At 37.7% G+C, this 17,719-nt stretch overlaps 1 protein-coding gene across 1 annotated transcript in view; it reads right to left on the reverse strand.

The window, feature by feature from the left end:
* Window positions 1–17,719, reverse strand: part of LOC102268068 (disintegrin and metalloproteinase domain-containing protein 5-like) — a 112,184-nt gene that overhangs the window by 77,894 nt on the left and 16,571 nt on the right. The window contains exons 4-5 of the mRNA XM_070364107.1: window positions 13,692–13,828; window positions 9,499–9,682 (exon numbers count right to left, since the gene is read on the reverse strand). Coding sequence (XP_070220208.1) covers window positions 9,499–9,682; window positions 13,692–13,828 — 321 coding nt within the window. The remainder of the gene's footprint in view (window positions 1–9,498; window positions 9,683–13,691; window positions 13,829–17,719) is intronic.

The following is a 17,719-nucleotide window of genomic DNA, read 5'->3' on the forward strand; positions in this document are numbered from 1 at the left end:
AAGACAAGAAGTTTGCACCACTTACGTAGGCCGCAGGCGCCCTCTCGAATAGCGGAAGGTGTCTCACCCTAGACTCCTTCTCTAGAGGGTCTTAGAAGCCCAGGCATGATTAGTAAGCGTGGTGGGTTCCGCGCTCCAGATGGAGACTCAGCTGGAAGTTAAAGGGAAGAATGACATGGGGAGACCAGCTGCTGCTGGTGAACAAGGCCCATAGCTTTATTTTCAACAGGGGCTTTTATACCTAAGTTACACATAGAGGATAATAGGGGATGCAAAGTCAGCAGTCTTTGATTCTTATCAAAAACCAAGGTTTCTTTCCTGCAAATTTATCGTATACAAATGGTTTAGGTGATTTACATCATCTTCTGGCCAGAAGGCCTACTAACATTTATGACTCTTGACAAGGACTTATCAACAAAGACTTATTTTCTCTAAGAGTAATTATTTTAGGTTTGGCACCATCTTCCAAAGATAAGATTGCATTCCTATAGGGCGGATGTGTAATGGGTTTACAACAAAGAAAGAATTTATTACCTTAAGGGTCTAAAGTTACTAACACCAAGGCCACTACTTATTTTTTCTATATACCAACTATTAATTAATACACATTCAAGGATACAATTCAGGGGATGTGAAAACTTGGCAACAAGCATTGACTCATCAATGAAATCCTTTACTAGTTTATTCTGACAGTTTTTAACTCTCTGAGAGGCTCTAAGCTATTTGAATATCTTAAGCTTCCCGTGCCTCTGGAGGCTAGGAGACTGTAAACAATCGTATGCATAGCTGCAGGAGTCCGGGTAAACTTGTCAGGCGAGTTAGAGAGCCATCTGAGGGGTTTGGATTTAAACACTCCTAATTGCCCAGGAACTTTATTAATTGGGAGCTGTAAGTTAACTCTTTGACACAGAGAGAGAGTGAGATGGTGGTAGGGGACAGCCCCCAGTAAAGTCAGAGGTGAGAGCACAAAGCAATAAAGTAGGCAGACTCTGGTTTTTTGGGGGAAAATGCTCGAGAATATCCGGGGGGACTCCTGAGGCTCGATCCCGCCTTTGCGTATGCCGAGCCTCCTTCCTCATGACCTTTGTCACGAGTGGAATGCCTCACCGGCTCCCCGCAATATATTGACTCATGTAATCCTGTACTGACAGTTTAAATATACCTTTCTTAGCTTTTTTTTTTCTCCCCTTACTGTCTCTTTGAATCAAAGGTTTGGTTATTCTTAGTTTGGGAGGTTTGTCTTCTTCAACACAACTGTATTTTCAAGGGCAGACTTTTTTTTTAAATTAATTTATTTATTTTAATTGGAGGCTAATTACAATATTCTAGTGTGTTTTGCCATATGACATGAATCAGCCATAGATGTACATGTGTCCCCCATCCTGAACCCACCTCCCTCCCATCCCATCCCTCAGAGTTGTTCCAGTGCACCAGCCCTGAGCACCCTGTCTCATGCATCAGACCTGGACTGGCGATCTATTTTACATATGGTAATATACATGTTTCAATGCTATTCTCTCAAATCACCCCACCCTCGACTTCTCCCACAGAGTCCAAAAGTCTGTTCTTTATCTCTGTGTCTCTTTTGCTATCTTGCATATAGGGACATCGTTACCATCTTTCTAAATTCCATATATATACAATAATATACTGTATTGGTGTTTTTCTTTCTGACTTACTTCACTCTGTACAATAGGCTCCAGTTTCATCCACCTCATTAGAACTGATTAAATGCATTCTTTTTAACAGCTGAGTAATATTCCATTGTGTATATGTATCACAGCTTTCTCATCCATTCATCTGCTGATGGACATCTAGGTTGCTTCCATGTCCTAGCTATTGTAAACAGTGCTGCAATGAACATCGGGGTACATGTGTCTCTTTCAATTCTGGTTTTGTTGGTTTGTATACCCAGCAGTGGGATTGCTGGGTCATATGGCAGTTCTATTTCCAATTTTTCAAGGAATCTCCACTCTGTTCTCCATAGTGGTTGTACTAGTTTGCATTCCCACCAACAGTGTTAGAGGGTTTCCTTTTCTCTGCACCCTCCTTCAGCATTTATTGCTTGTAGACTTTTTGATAGCAGTCATTCTGACCACCGTGAGATACCTCACTGTGGTTTTGATTTGCATTTTTCTGATAATAAATGATGTTGAGCATCTTTTCATGTGTCTGTTAGCCATCTGTACATCTTCTTTGGAGAAATGTCTGCTTAGTTCTTTGGCCCATTTTTTTATTGGATCATTTATTTTTCTGGTATGGAGCTGCATGAGCTGCTTATATATTTTTTAGATTAATTCTTTGTCAGTTGCTTCATTTGCTATTATTTTCTCCCATTCTGAAGGTTGTCTTTTCACCTTGCTTATTGTTTCCTTCGTTGTTCAAAAGCTTTTAAGTTTAATTAGGTCCCATTTGTTTATTTTTGCTTTTATTTTCAATATTCTGGGAAGTGGGTCATAGAGGATCCGGCTGTGATTTATGTCAAAGAGTGTTCTGCCTATTTTTTCCTCTAGGAGTTTTATAGTTTCTGGTCTTACATTGAGATCTTTAATCCATTTTGAGTTTATTTTTGTGTATGGTGTTAGAAAATGTTCTAGTTTCATTCTTTTACAAGTGGTTAACCAGTTTTCCCAGCACCACTTGTTAAAAGATTATCTTTTCTCCATTGTATATTCTTGCCTCCTTTGTCAAACATAAGGTGACCATAGCTGCGTGGATTTATCTCTGGGCTTTCTATTTTGTTCCATTGATCCATATTTCTGTCTTTGTGCCAGCACCATACTGTCTTGATGACTGTTGCTTTGTAGTATAGTCTGAAGTCAGGCAGGTTGATTCCTCCAATTTCATTCTTCTTTCTCAAGATTGCTTTGGCTATTTGAGGTTTGTTGTTTTTTTTTTTTTAATTTTTTTTACTTTACAATATTGTATTGGTTTTGCCATACATCAGCATGAATCCACCACGGGTGTACACATGTTCCCAATCCTGAACCACCCCCAACTCCCTCCCCATACCATCCTTCTGGGTCATCCCAGTGCACCAGCCCCAAGCTTCCTGTATCCTGCATCGAACCTGGACTGGCGATTTGTTTCTTATATGATATTATACATGTTTCAATGCCATTCTCCCAAATCATCCCCCCCCACCCCCGCCACCACAGAGTCCAAAAGACTGTTCTGTACATCTGTGTCTCTTTTGCTGTCTCCCATACAGGGTTATCATTACCATCTTTCTAAATTCCATATATATGTGTTAGTATACTGTATTGGTGTTTTTCTTTCTGGCTTACTTCACTCTGTATAACCGGTTCCAGTTTCATCCACCTCATTAGAACTGATTCAAATGTATTCTTTTTAATGGCTGAGGCTTTTTTGTATTTCCATACAAATTGTGAAATTATTTGTTCTAGTTTTCTGAAAAATACTGTTGGAAGCTTGATAGGGATTGCACTGAATCTGTAGATTGCTTTGGATAGTATACTCATTTTCACTATATTGATTCTTCCAATCCATGAGCATGGTATATTTCTCCATCTATTTGTGTCATCTTTGATTTCTTTCACCAGTGTTTTACTGTTTTCTATATATGGGTCTTTTGTTTCTTTTGGTAGATTTATTCCTAAGTATTGTATCCCTTTCGTTGCAATGGTGAATTGAATTGCTTCCTTAACTTCTCTTTCCCTTTCTTAAGCAGAGAATGCTCTATTTCAAAATGTTTCCTTTTCCTCTCCTTCTGCCAGAAACATAAGACTTTTCTCCAGTATTCACTGTGACAACCAGTTCAAGTTTCTGGAGGTAAAGTGTGAGGGCCTTCCTATGACTGTGTTCCCAAGGAGTTTTAAACTATGAGTTCACATTAAGCCTCCAGAAATTTGTCAATTACAATTCAGGTTTTCCTACCCAGATGTTGGTTCCCAAAAGGTTTTAGCTTGTGGGTCACTACTCCAGTAGTTGTGATTCTCTGCATTCTCCTGTTGGTTTTTCCAGGTTTTTTTGGCGGGGGGGCAGTTATTTGCTCTGTGACCTCACTTCTCTGATGGATATAAGAGCTTTTTACTTGTTGCAAATACTAAGTAGTGACTTCTAAGCTTCTCACATGTCAGACTAGAAATAATTCTTATCTTTTGATGTAATCGAATAAGAGTCCTTTGAATCGGCTTTTGATATACACAGATATATATAGTGCATATATATGTTTGAACATATATGAATTATAAATGTTTTCTCCTATTTCAGACTCTAGCATTTTATTTTTCTTAAAAGAGCCTGAAAGAAAAAGTTTCTTTTAATAAATTTGATGAAGTACAACTTACAGTGTTTTTCTTTAAAATCTCATTCTTATTTGCCTTCTCTAAGAATTTTTTGCCTATCACAAAGTCAGAAAGACTGTCTCCTGTGTTTTATTCTAAAAGCTTTAGGGTTTTTGCTTTTTTATATTTAAGTATTTGATCCATTTCGGTTAATTTTTCTGTATGATGATATATCAATGTTTATTTTATGTACATTGGTTTCTAGTTCATGCATTACTTTTGTTGGAAAGATTTTCACCCATTGAACTGCCTCAATATACTGCAGAAAGCCAATTAACCATATAAACATTTTATATATGGATTCTCTGTATGGTTTCATTAAGGGGTATATTTATGCTTTGGCCAATACCATATTGTCTTGTTACAACTTTATAAACAATTTTGAAATTTTCAGAAAATTAGTGTATATGCTCCATTTTTGTTCTTTTGCTTTGACTGTTTTAGGCTCTGCATTTCCAGGTACATGTAGTATTAGCTTGTAAATTTCCACAGAAAGATGGTGGAGTTTGGATTGGGATTATGATACAGAGCTGACATTTTAACAATACTGTATCTCCCACTCCATGAAAGTGGGATATGTCTCCATTTCAATCTTTCATTTATCTGAGCAATGAAAGATTTTACTGCACAGCTCTTCCATGTATTCTGTTAAATTTATCTCTAATGTTTTTAAGACAACGTATATGGAATTTCATGTTTTAGTTCATTTTCCATTTGTTTATTGTTTTTACATAGAAATCTATGGAATTTGGGTTCATTTGCATTCATTAATTAGCTTTAGAAGCCTTTGAGAGCAGATTATTTAGGAATCTCTACTCATGTGGCCCAGTAAAATTTGACTAAACATAGTTTTAATCTTTCTTTTCATTCATGTGAGTTTCTTTGTCTTGCCTTACTGCAATGGCAGAAGCACTCACTGCAGTGTTGAAAGGAAACAGGAAGAATGCATCTTTTTGTCTTGCTCCATATATTAGGGAGAAACAATAAATCTTTCACCAGAAAGTGTGATAATAGTTGCAAGTTTTTGAGAGATGTACTTCATTAGAGTGAGGAGGTTCTCTTCTATTGGTGGAGTGCTGAAAGAGTTTATAATGAATTGCTGCTAAATTTTCTCAAGTTTTTTTCTTCATCTATTCTGTGATTGTGGTAAATTGCATTGAATGCCTTTCAATTATCTTGATGAATATTGCAAGTGCACTTAAAAAGAATGTCTAAATCTAGCTGTCTAGTATATTGGCCTATGTTAAGTCACTTTAGTCATGTCTGACTCTTTGCAACCCTATGGACTATAGCTTGCCAGGCTCTTCTGTCCAAGGGATTCTCCAGGCAAGAATACTGGAGTAGAGTTGCCATTTCCTCCTCCTTTATTTATTGGCCTATAAATATCAATTATATTAAGGTGGTGGATAGTACTGTTCAGGTCTTATACATCCTTACTGATTTTTTATCTAGTTCTATAAATTACTGACAGATATGAAATAAGCCTCAAAATATGATCATTTATTTGTCACTGTATCCCTTTAGTTCTATCAATAATTGCTTTCAGATATCCAAATATCTAATATATGTGTAAATTATGATATGTTTTTCACATATTTTAAACATATATATATATGACCATATACATTTATTATTGTTATGTCTTCCTTATATACTTTTTATCTTTTTGAAGCATTTGTCAATGTTGATGTAACTGTCATTGTTCAGTCACTAAAAGTCGTATCCAACTCTTTGCAACCCCATGGACTGTAGCATGCCAGGCTCCTCTGTCGCACACTATCTCCTGGAGTTTGCTCACGTTCATGTCCATTGAGTCAATGATACTATCTAACCATCTCATCCTCCACTGCAACCTTCTCCTTTTGCCTTCAATCTTTCCCAGCATCAGGGTCTTTTCCAATGAGTCAGCTCTTCACATCAGTTGGCCAAAGGATTGGAGCTTCAGCTTCAGCATAAATCCTTCCAGGACTGAATATTCAGGGTTGATTTTTTTTAGAATTTGCTGGTTTGATCTCCTTTCAGTTCAAGGGCCTTTCAAGAGTCTTCTCCAGCACCACAGTTCGAAAGCATCAATTCTTCTGCACTCAGCCTATTTTATGGATCAATTTTCAGATCCACACATGACTACTGGAAAAACCATAGCTTTGACTATACAGACATTTGTCAGCAAAGTGATGCCTCTACTTTTTTAGTACGCTGTCTAGGCATTATTATATATATTTTTTATTTTTGTATTTTGTATTTAAAAACTAAATATATTTGGCTGTCTTATATTTACTGTTTTCCTGTTATAATCTTTTCTGCTATTTTACTTTCTACTTTAGAAGGCATTTGGGCTTAAAATACAATCCTTACAGATAGCATGTAATTTGTTCTTGATTTTTATTTAGTCTGACAGTTTCTGCTTTTATTCAGATTTTGGCCTATTTATATTAATTATTAATATGTCTATATGTTAGTTTGTCATTTTGCTGCTTATTTCTTATTTGTCTCATCTTGGTTTTGCTCCAATGATTTGCTTTATTTTGTGTTCATGAACTATGATTAGTATTTTATTTTAATTCTTCTATTGGCTTTTTTATATGCCTTTGCATAATGTTAAAATATTTGCTTTAGGATTTACAGTAAGTATCTTTAAAATACTATAATCAGAGTTATTAACTCTATACTATATAGAGTTAATACTGATTTCCTTCAGATAAATTATAGAAACCTTGAACCAGTTTATTTCAACTCTTCCATCTTTAGTGTCATCATGGTTATTATATAGATGCACATACGTAGAGATCCATCTAGACACATATATATTCACATACATGCAGATACATAAATGTGCATTGGTCAGTTCAGTTCAGTTCAGCCTCTCAGTCGTGTCCGATTCTCTGCGACCCCATGAACCACAGGACACCAGTCCTCCCTGTCCATCACCAACTCGCAGAGCTTACTCAAACTCATGTCCATCAACTTGGTGATGCCATCCGGCCATCTCATCCTCTCTCGTCTCCTTCTCCTCCTGCCCCCAATCCCTCCCAGCATCAGAGTCTTTTCCAATGAGTCAACTCTTCACATGAGGTGGCTAAAGTATTGGAGTTTCAGCTTTAGCATCAGTCCTTCCAATGAACACCCAGGGCTGATCTCCCTTAGAACGGACTGGTTGAATCTCCTTGTAGTCCAAGAGACACTCAAGAGTCTTCTCCAACACCACACTCAAAAGCATCAACTCTTCGGCGCTCAGCTTTCTTCACAGTCCAACTCTCACACCCATACATGACCACTGGAAAAACCATAGCCTTGACTAGATGGACCCTTGTTGGTGAAGTAATGTCTCTGCTTTTGAATATGCTATCTAGGTTGGTCATAACCCTCCTTCCAAGGAGTCAGTTCAGTTCAGTCACTCAGTCGTGTCCGACTCTTTGCAACCCCATGAACTGCAGCCAGGCCTCCCTGTCCATCACCAACTCCCGGAGTTCACTCAAACTCATGTCCATCAAGTCGGTGATGCCATCCAGCCATTTCGTCCTCTGTTGCCCCCTTCTCCTCCTGCCCCCAATCCCTCCCAGCATCAGAGTCTCTTCCAATGAGTCAACTCTTCGCATGAGGTGGCCAGAGTACTGGAATTTCAGCTTTAGCATCATTCCTTCCAAAGAACACCCAGGACTGATCTCCTTTACAATGGACTGATTGGATCTCCTTGCAGTCCAAGGGACTCTCAAGAGTCTTCTCCAACACCACACTTCAAAAGCATCAGTTCTTCAGTGCTCAGCTTTCTTCATAGTCAAACTCTCACATCCATACACGACCACTGGAAAAACCATAGCCTTGACTAGATGAACCTTTGTTGGCAAAGTAATGTCTCTGCTTTTGAATATGCTATGTTGGTCATAACTTTCCTTCCAAGGAGTAAGCATCTTTTAATTTCATGGCTGCAGTCACCAACTTTGGTGATTTTGGAGCCCAAAAATAAAGTCTGACACTGTTTCCACTGTTTCCCCATCTATTTCCCATGAAGTGATGGGACTAGATGCCATGATACTAAGTTTTCTGAATGTTGAGCTTTAAGCCAACTTTTTCACTCTCCTCTTTTCACTTTCATCAAGAGGCTTTTTAGTTCCTCTTCACTTTCTGCCATGAGGGTGGCATCAGATCAGATCAGTCACTCAGTCATGTCCGACTCTTTGCGACCCCATAAATCGCAGCACAACAGGCCTCCCTGTTCATCACTAACTCCCGGAGTTCACTCAGACTCACATCCATCGAGTCAGTGATGCCATCCAGCCATCTCATCCTCTGTCGTCCCCTTCTCCTCTTGCCCCCAATCCCTCCCAGCATCAGAGTCTTTTCCAATGAGTCAACTCTTTGCATGAGGTGGCCAAAGTACTGGAGTTTCAGCTTTAGCATCATTCCTTCCAAAGAAATCCCAGGGCTGATCTCCTTCAGAATGGACTGGTTGGATCTCCTTGCAGTCCAAGGGACTCTCAAGAGTCTTACCCATATATAGTGTGTATATATGTACATAATAGAGTGCAAAAAGAACTCTTTTGTTATCTATGTATTGCTCTTCTATCATCTTTCATCTTCGTTTTGGTTTGATCTTAATTCTATATTTATGTCTTCTGCAAGTAATAGATTTCATTTTAAAATATTTTTAATTGGGATAACCTGTCAATACAAATATTTTTCTCCCTATAAGAAGTCAAGTTAAGTCGCTCAGTCATGTCTGACTCTTTGCAACCCTGTTGACTGTAGCCTGCCAGGCTCCTCTGTCCATGGGATTCTCCAGGCAAGAATACTGGAGTGGGTTGCCATTTTCTCCCTATAATAGCAAATAATATATTTTGCTATTCCAGTGGTAACAGTCTCATCTTTAGATGTTCTTGACTGTTTTTGCTACTGCTTTTTGTTAAAGGCATATTTATTCACCTTCTTATATACTCTTTGTGGTCACTAATTATAGGATTAGAGCTGATGCGCATACTAAAGAATTAAGAGGGCAACATTTGAAGACAAATATTAACTAAAAGATGTTTGGTCTCCACTTCAAAAATAGAAAAATGAGAAAACTTAAAGGCTACCATTTTCCTCAAAGAAGACTTTTTTCAAATATTCTTCTAAAACTAAGGTATTCTTTACCTTCTTTTCCACATCTCATTCACATGTATGGGAAATAAAATTTGAAAAAATTTCCACTAACCTGTGGAGTGCCACAATCACATTGTTCACCCGTTTCCAGTATTCCATTGCCACACACCCTCCTCTGTTTGTAAACTGGCTCATCAGGAAGGATTTTATGAAGACATTCAATGCCAGTATATGCAGCAAAATATTTAAAGTCATCCAAGCTACAGGTGCTAAAATCCTTTACACCCCCAGATTGTCTAAAATATAAAAATATCAGTATGACAAAAATTATTGCTATATATACACATTTCTCCCAACATATGATGCTTTGAATAGAGATTTAGAAAGCAATATTCTCATGGAAAATAATAATCACATATAAAATAATATAAAAGCATTTTTAAATTGCTAAGACATTTACCACACTTTTAAAATTTCACCAAGAAAATTCTTGTAATAAAAAAAAAATCTGTGGCCATTCATTCTGTTTTAAAGAACAATTATTTACCTCTCCAATGATCCTTATTAAATATTAAACATAATATTTAATATTATTTATAATATTAAACATATATTTAAACATAGAAACTGATATTCTTTATTTAACTTCTAGTGTCAAACAACTGCAGTTAAAATTTTTGGCCTCAGTATTGAACATACTTTTATTTATTTAATATCATTTTTGTATTTTTTATGTAAATGCAAATATGGACATGTCTGTATTACCTTCAAGAGCATATTCTTTGAGGGCTCTCACTCTCTGTAATTAAGCATTTTTCAAATAAGAATCTGTTGTTTAATTTATGGCATGGGACAGTAGGGATATGTCCTGACACAGTGAGAAAGTTGTTACAAATAGTTTGCTAATATCTTCACATCCAACTAAAACACTAGAAAGAATATGGTTTAAAAGTAAAGACTATGCCCTAGACAAGTATTTGACAAACGTTTCTGTGAAAGGCCACGTAGTAAAATATAGGCTTATGTGACATATGCTCTGTTGCAGCTACTCAACCTGCCACTGCAATGCAAAAGCAGCCATAAACAACATGTGAAACAAGAAGCCTAAAAAATTTATTTACGAAACAGTCAGGCAGCAAAATTTGGCCTATGATTCGTTGTTGGTTAACCTCAGCCCTATGCTAAAATCTGTTTTCCATCAATTCTAACAGTTAGAGCCTAAACTCAAGCCTTGACAAGATCTCCAGACAAAACAAGTTTGGAAGTTCAGCTCTGACATTTTAGAGGGATTTGGAAATACCTTGAGTTATCTATAGATTCATGTAAGTGAATCATAAAATCAAGTACATAAAAGTTAAAATGGTTACCCAATAATTGAATTGCCTGGTAGATAAAGAATCAATGGTTTTCCAGAGGAAGGTATAACATTGTACTATCAACAATATCCAATATGCTACTACTAATAATAATCATACAAAGAAATAAGAAAATGTAATACATAGTCAATTTTTAAGAAGCAGCCAATAATAAGCAACACTGAGATGGCCCAGGTGTTAGATCTGACACAAAAATACTTGAAAGGAGCCATTACAAATATATTCAAATAATTAAAGAAAAAAATGTTTAAATAATTGAGAGTAATTGTAACTTTATAGCATGAACACTCAAAAGAGAGTGCATATCATCCAATTTACATAATATTCTAGAGCCAGTAAAGCTAACTGCATTGATAGAAATCAGATCAGCAGTTGCTTAGAGGAGGGTAGAAGGTAAAAGGACAGAAAAACACCAATACAGTATACTAACGCATATATATGGAATTTAGAAAGATGGTAACAATAACCCTGTGTACGAGACAGCAAAAGAGACACTGATGTATAGAACAGTCTTATGGACTCTGTGGGAGAGGGAGAGGGTGGGGAGATTTGGGAGAATGGCATTGAAACATGTATAATATCATGTATGAAATGAGTCGCCAGTCCAGGTTTGATGCATGATACTGGATGCTTGGGGCTGGTGTACTGGGACGACCCAGAGGGAGGTATGGGGAGGGAGGAGGGAGGAGGGTTCAGGATGGGGAACACAGGTATACCTGTGGCGGATTCCATTTCGATATTTGGCAAAACTAATACAATATTGTAAAGTTTAAAAATAAAATAAAAAGAAAAAAATAATAAATAAATAAAAGGACAGCCAAAGTGGCTCAGATGGTAAATTAAGTTGCCTGCAATGCGAGAGACCTGAGTTTGATCCCTCGGTTGGGAAGATCCCCTGGAGGAGGACATGGCACCCACTCCAATACTCTTTCCTGGAGAATCCCTATGGACAGAGGAGCCTGGCAGGCTACAGTCCATGGGATCTCAAAGGTCAGACACAACTGAGCGACTAAACACAGCAAAGTTCACAAAAGAAATTTCCATGCAGATGGAAATGTGGCATAGCCTGATTAACACCATGATACAGAGATTTATATATTTATATTCACCAAAAGTCATAATTATTATGCTATGTACCCAAACTAACATAATGTGATAAATAATCTATATTTCAAATTTTTAAAATCTCTAAAGTTTTCATAAGAATTGGAAATCTGACCAAAAAAAATTGTTTAAGAAAATGCAAAGGACCTATTGCTAAGTCACTTCAGTCATGTCCGACTCTGTGCAACCCCATAGACGACAGCCCACCAGGCTCTCCCGTCCCTGGGATTCTCCAGGCAAGAACACTGGAGTGGGTTGCCATTTCCTTCTCCAATGCATGAAAGTGAAAAGTCAAAGTGAAGTCGCTCAGTCGTATCCGACTCTTAGCAATCCCATGGACTGCAGCCTACTAGGCTCCTCTATCCATGGGATTTTCCAGGCAAGAGTACTGGAGTGGGGTGCCATTGCCTTCTCCAGCAAAGGACCTAGAATACCCAAAACAATTCTGGAAAAGGTAAAAAACTTGGGGACTTAAACTATCTGATTTCAAAAATTGAATATAAAGCTACAGTAATAGAGATAACAAGCTTTTCTATAAGGATAACCATACAGATTAATGACATAGAGAGTCCAATAAAAATTCACACATTTATGATAAATTGGTTTTTTACAAAGTCACCAAGGCACTTAAGTGGAGGAAAGGAAGGTCTTTTCAACAAGTGCTATTGGAATGACTGGAAATCCATAGGGCAAAAATTAAAATAAAGTTAAACACATACACAATAATCAACTTGAAACGTATTACAAAACTGAACAAAAGAATTATAAAACCACAATGCATAAAGAAAAATTTGACTCACTGTATTTCACCAAAATTAAAAACGTTATCTTTTTTTTTTTTTAAACTTTACATAATTGTATTAGTTTTGCCAAACATCAAAATGAATCCGCCACAGGTATACATGTGTTCCCTATCCCGAACCCTCCTCCCTCCTCCCTCCCCATACCATTACTCTGGGCCGTCCTAGTGCACCAGCTATCTTAAAAATGGTACCCTAGAGGATAAAATACTCAAAAATCACATATCTGGCAAAGAACTAATAGCCAGAACATAGAAAATCTAATTTATTTTTTTAATGGGCAGATGTTTAAATAGGCTCTTCTAATAAGATATAAAGCACAAAGCTATAAAGCATGAAAATATGTTCAACATCATTAGCTTCCTCGAAAATTCAGATTAAAATCAATATGAGGTATTTTACAACCCCAAAATGATTCAGGTTAAACAAACTGAGCATAACAAGTCTTGGTAGTGATGTGGCTCAACCAGGAGTGGCTACATGATTTGCAGGAATCAATGCAAAATGGAAATGCAGGACCCCTTAAATGATACTAATTTAAAAAAAAAAAAAAAGCTTTTTTTTTTTTTTTTCAGTAATCTCTCTCAGTGGGGCATAGTTACTTATTTGCAACTTAATGTCTTTCTAAATAAAAAAAAAAAAAATGCTCACATGAACTGCACTATCCGTCCCTACACTGTATAATGCAAATATTAAAGCATTTGATTTCACGCAGAATCACTGAAATTACACAATTCACATGTTGTGCCCCAGAAGGTACCTTCAATCTAGCCTTCAGATAAAAACTGAAGTCAGACTCTGGAAGGTAGGAAGGAGGAAGAGAAATGTCCCGAGGCATAGAGAGGTGTGGGGATTTGGGACTATTTTGGTGTATGTACTTAAAAAGGATGTGTATCCTAAAGTTGGGTATAGTTCTCTATAACTATCAATTAACTCAGTTTGACTATTAGAAACATAAAGTTCCTAACTACCCCCCAAAAGACAACTTAAGTACAGTGTGTATTTAATAAAGAAAATTGTCTTACAAAGCTTCCGGTGACATTGTGCAAACATCACCTGAACAATGGCAGATCTCAGTATTATCATAACTCATTCCCACATTAAGGCCAAGCAACTGCACAATACTGACAGCATATGCCTCCAACGATAAACCCTCTATATACTAAATATAAGGGAAATAAAAGAAAATTAGTTAGCTAAGGAACATATTCAGTTGTAAAAAATTATGTATTTAATTGAAAATTAGTATATAAAATTCATTCATAAAATGCAGCCAAGATACTTATGCAGATACATCTGTAGTTGAGTTATACAAGTATTATTAAACATGAATGGAGGAGTAACACAACACTTTAATTTCAAGATACTATTAACTGACAATACCACCTATCTTAGCAAATAGGGCTTAACCATCACAAGGCATTACTTCTTTGAATTATTTTAAACAAAATGCTTTTATAATCTTTTAATAATCAATCCTACATTCTCTTTATAGTAAACAGTCTCTAAAACAGGTCCCAATGATATTGATGCGCCTGTGTATTCCCATTCCAGTGACTGTAGGCTGGACTTTCTGACTTGATTCTAATTAATTTAATATAGCAGAAGTGACAGGTCATCATTTCCAGTCATTCAGTCAGTCAGTTCAAGCGCTCAGTCGTGTCCAACTCTTTGCGACCCCACGGACTGCAGCACACCAGACCTCCCTATCCATCACCAACTCCCGGAGCTTGCTCAAACTCATGTCCATCAAGTCGGTGATGCCATCCAACCATCTCATCCTCTGTCGTCCCCTTCGCCTCCTGCCTTCAATCCTTCCCGGCATCAGGGTCTTTTCCAATGAGTCAGTTCTTCACATCAGGTGGCCAAAGTATTGGAGTTTCAGCTTCAACATCAGTCCTTTCAGTGAATATTCAGGACTGATTTCCTTTAGGATGGACTGGTTTGATCTCCTTGCAACCCAAGGGACTCTCAAGAGTCTTCTCCAACACCACAGTTCAAAAGCATCAATTCTTTGGTGCTCAGCTTTCTTTATAGTCCAACTCTCACATCCATACATGACTACTAGAAAAAACCATAGCTTTGACTAGACATACCTTTGTTGGCAAAGTAATGTCTCTGCTTTTTAATATCTTGTCTAGGTTGGTCATAGCTTTTCTTCCAAGGAGCAAGCATCTTTTAATTTCATGGCTGCAGTCACCATCTGCAGTGATTTGGAGCCCAAGGAAACAAAGTCTGTCACTATTTCCATTGTTTCCCCATATCTTTCCCCATGAAGTGATGGGACCAGATGCCATGATCTTAGTTTTCTGAATGTTGAGTTTTAAGCCAGCTTTTTCACTCTCCTCTTTCACTTTCATCAAGAGACTCTTAAGTTCTTCTTTGCTTTCTGCCATAAGGGTGGTGTCATCTGCGTATCTGAGGTTATTGATATTTCTCCCAGCAATCTTGATTCCAGCTTGTGCTTCATCCAGCCTGGCATTTTGCATGATGTACTCTGCATATAAGTTAAATAAGCAGGGTGACAATATACAGCCTTGATGTACTCCTTTCCTGATTTAGAACCAGTCTGTCGTTCCATGTCCAGTTCTAACTGTTGCTTCTTGACCTGCATACATATTTCTCGGGAGGTAGGTAAGGTGGTCTGGTGTTCCCGTTGCTTTCAGAATTTTCCACAGTTTGTTGTGATCCAAACAATCAAAGGCTTTGGCATAGTCAATAAAGCAGAAGTCATAAGTAGTCAACAAATCATTTCCAAGAAAAGCAATATAAAAAAAGTGATTTCTTGGATCCTATGTCTTTCTCTCTCATTCACCCTGGGGGAAGACAGCTACTATATCATGAAGCAGGACTGTGGAGAGGCCCTCAGAAGTGAGCTGGGAAATAGTTTTTGAGGTCTTCCAACAGCCACATGATAGCACTTGAAAGCAAATACCCTGTGTTGAACCTTAAGAGTATCACAACTAGCATCTTAATTTCACCCACTAAACTGTTTCTAGATTACTGATCCACAGAACTGTGTTGTTTCCATGTGATACGGTTTGGTACAACCAGTTACATAGCAATAGGAATAGACAACTAATTAGTTATCTATAGTGACAGATAACTAAAACATCCTCAGTAGGCATGGTTGTTTTCTTTTGGGCCATTCCCAATATCTGTATAGATGTTTACAGCAGCTTTATTCATAACTTCCAAGACTTGTAAGCATTCCTGATGTCCTTTAGTAAGTGAATAGATAAACTGGGGCGTGTTTCAGACAATGGAATATTATTCAGCCCTAAAAAGAAATGAGCTGCAAGGTCATGAAAAGACAAGGAAGAAATTTAAGTGCATACTACTAAATTAAAGAAGCCAACCTGCAGAGACTATATACTGTATGATTCCAACTATATGACATTCTGGGGGAAAAAAATAGAAGATCCATGTTTGCAGGTGGGGAGGGGAGAAATTAACTGACAGAGCACAGAGGATTTTTAAGGCAGTGAAAATACTGTGCATGATACCATAATGATGGATACATGTCATTATTTGACCAAATCCATAGAATGTAGAACACCAGGATTGAACCCCAAGGCAAATACGAACTCTGGCTATTTTAATGGGTCAGTGTATGTTCACCAGTTGTGAGAAGTATACCACCATGTGAGTGATGCTGACACCAAAGAAGGCTGTGCAAGTACAGGTGAAAGGAACACATGGACTTCCATCTCAATGGTGCTGTGAACCGAAAACTGCTCTGAAAATAGTATTTGGGTTCTTGATGCATCAAGAGAAAGGTGGCATTGTGAGGGAATGGCAAAAACAGTTCAGAGGAGAAGATGTACATGTCCATCCCAAACTCCCTAACTATCCCTTCCCCTCACCCTTCCCCCCAACTCTGTTACCATAAATTCATTCTCACAGTAATCCAAGTCTATGTCCCAACCAGTACACTGAAGAAGCTGAAGTTGAATGGTTCTATGAAAACCTACAAGCCCTTTTAGAACTAACACCCAAAAAAGATGTCCTTTTCATTATAGGGGACTAAATGCAAAAGTAGGAAGTCAAGAAACACCTGGAGTAACAGGCAAATTTGGCCTTGGAATATGGAATGAAGCAGGGCAAAGACTGATAGAGTTTTGCCAAGAAAATGCACTGGTCATAACAAACACCCTCTTCCAACAACACAAGAGAAGACTCTATACATGGACATCACCAGATGGTCAACACTGAAATCAGATTGATTATATTCTTTGCAGCCAAAGATGGAGAAGCTCTATACAGTCAGCAAAAACAAGACCAGGACAAATTCAGACTGAAATTGAAGAAAGTAGGGAAAACCACTAGACCATTCAGGTATGACCTAAATCAAATCCCTTATGATTATACAGTGGACGTGAGAAGTAGATTTAAGGGCCTAGATCTGATAGATAGACTGCCTGATGAACTATGGACTGAGGTTCGTGACATTGTACAGGAGACAGGGATCAAGACCATCCCCATGGAAAAGAAATGCAAAAAAGCAAAATGGCTGTCTGGGGAGGCCTTACAAATAGCTGTGAAAAGAAGAGAAGCAAAAAGCAAAGGAGAAAAGGAAAGATATAAGCATCTGAATGCAGAGTTCCAAAGAATAGCAAGGAGAGATAAGAAAGCCTTCTTCAGTGATCAATGCAAAGAAATAGAGGAAAACAACAGAATGGGAAAGACTAGAGATCTCTTCAAGAAAATTAGAGATACCAAGGGAACATTTCATGCAAAGATGGGCTCGATAAAGGACAGAAATGGTATGAACCTAACAGAAGCAGAAGAGGTGGCAAGAATACACAGAACTATACAAAAAAGATCTTCACGACCAAGATAATCACGATGGTGTGATCACTCACCTAGAACCAGACATCCTGAAATGTGAAGTCAAGTGGGCCTTAGAAAGCATCACTGCACACAAAGCTAGTGGAGGTGATGGAATTCCAGTGGAGCTATTTCAAATCCTGAAAGATGATGCTGTGAAAGTGCTGCACTCAATATGACAGCAAATTTGGAAAACTCAGCAGTGGCCACAGGATTGGAAAAG

This window comes from Bos mutus, chromosome 27 (genome assembly GCF_027580195.1).
Source record: "Bos mutus isolate GX-2022 chromosome 27, NWIPB_WYAK_1.1, whole genome shotgun sequence".
In the NCBI taxonomy this organism is placed as follows: domain Eukaryota; kingdom Metazoa; phylum Chordata; class Mammalia; order Artiodactyla; family Bovidae; genus Bos; species Bos mutus.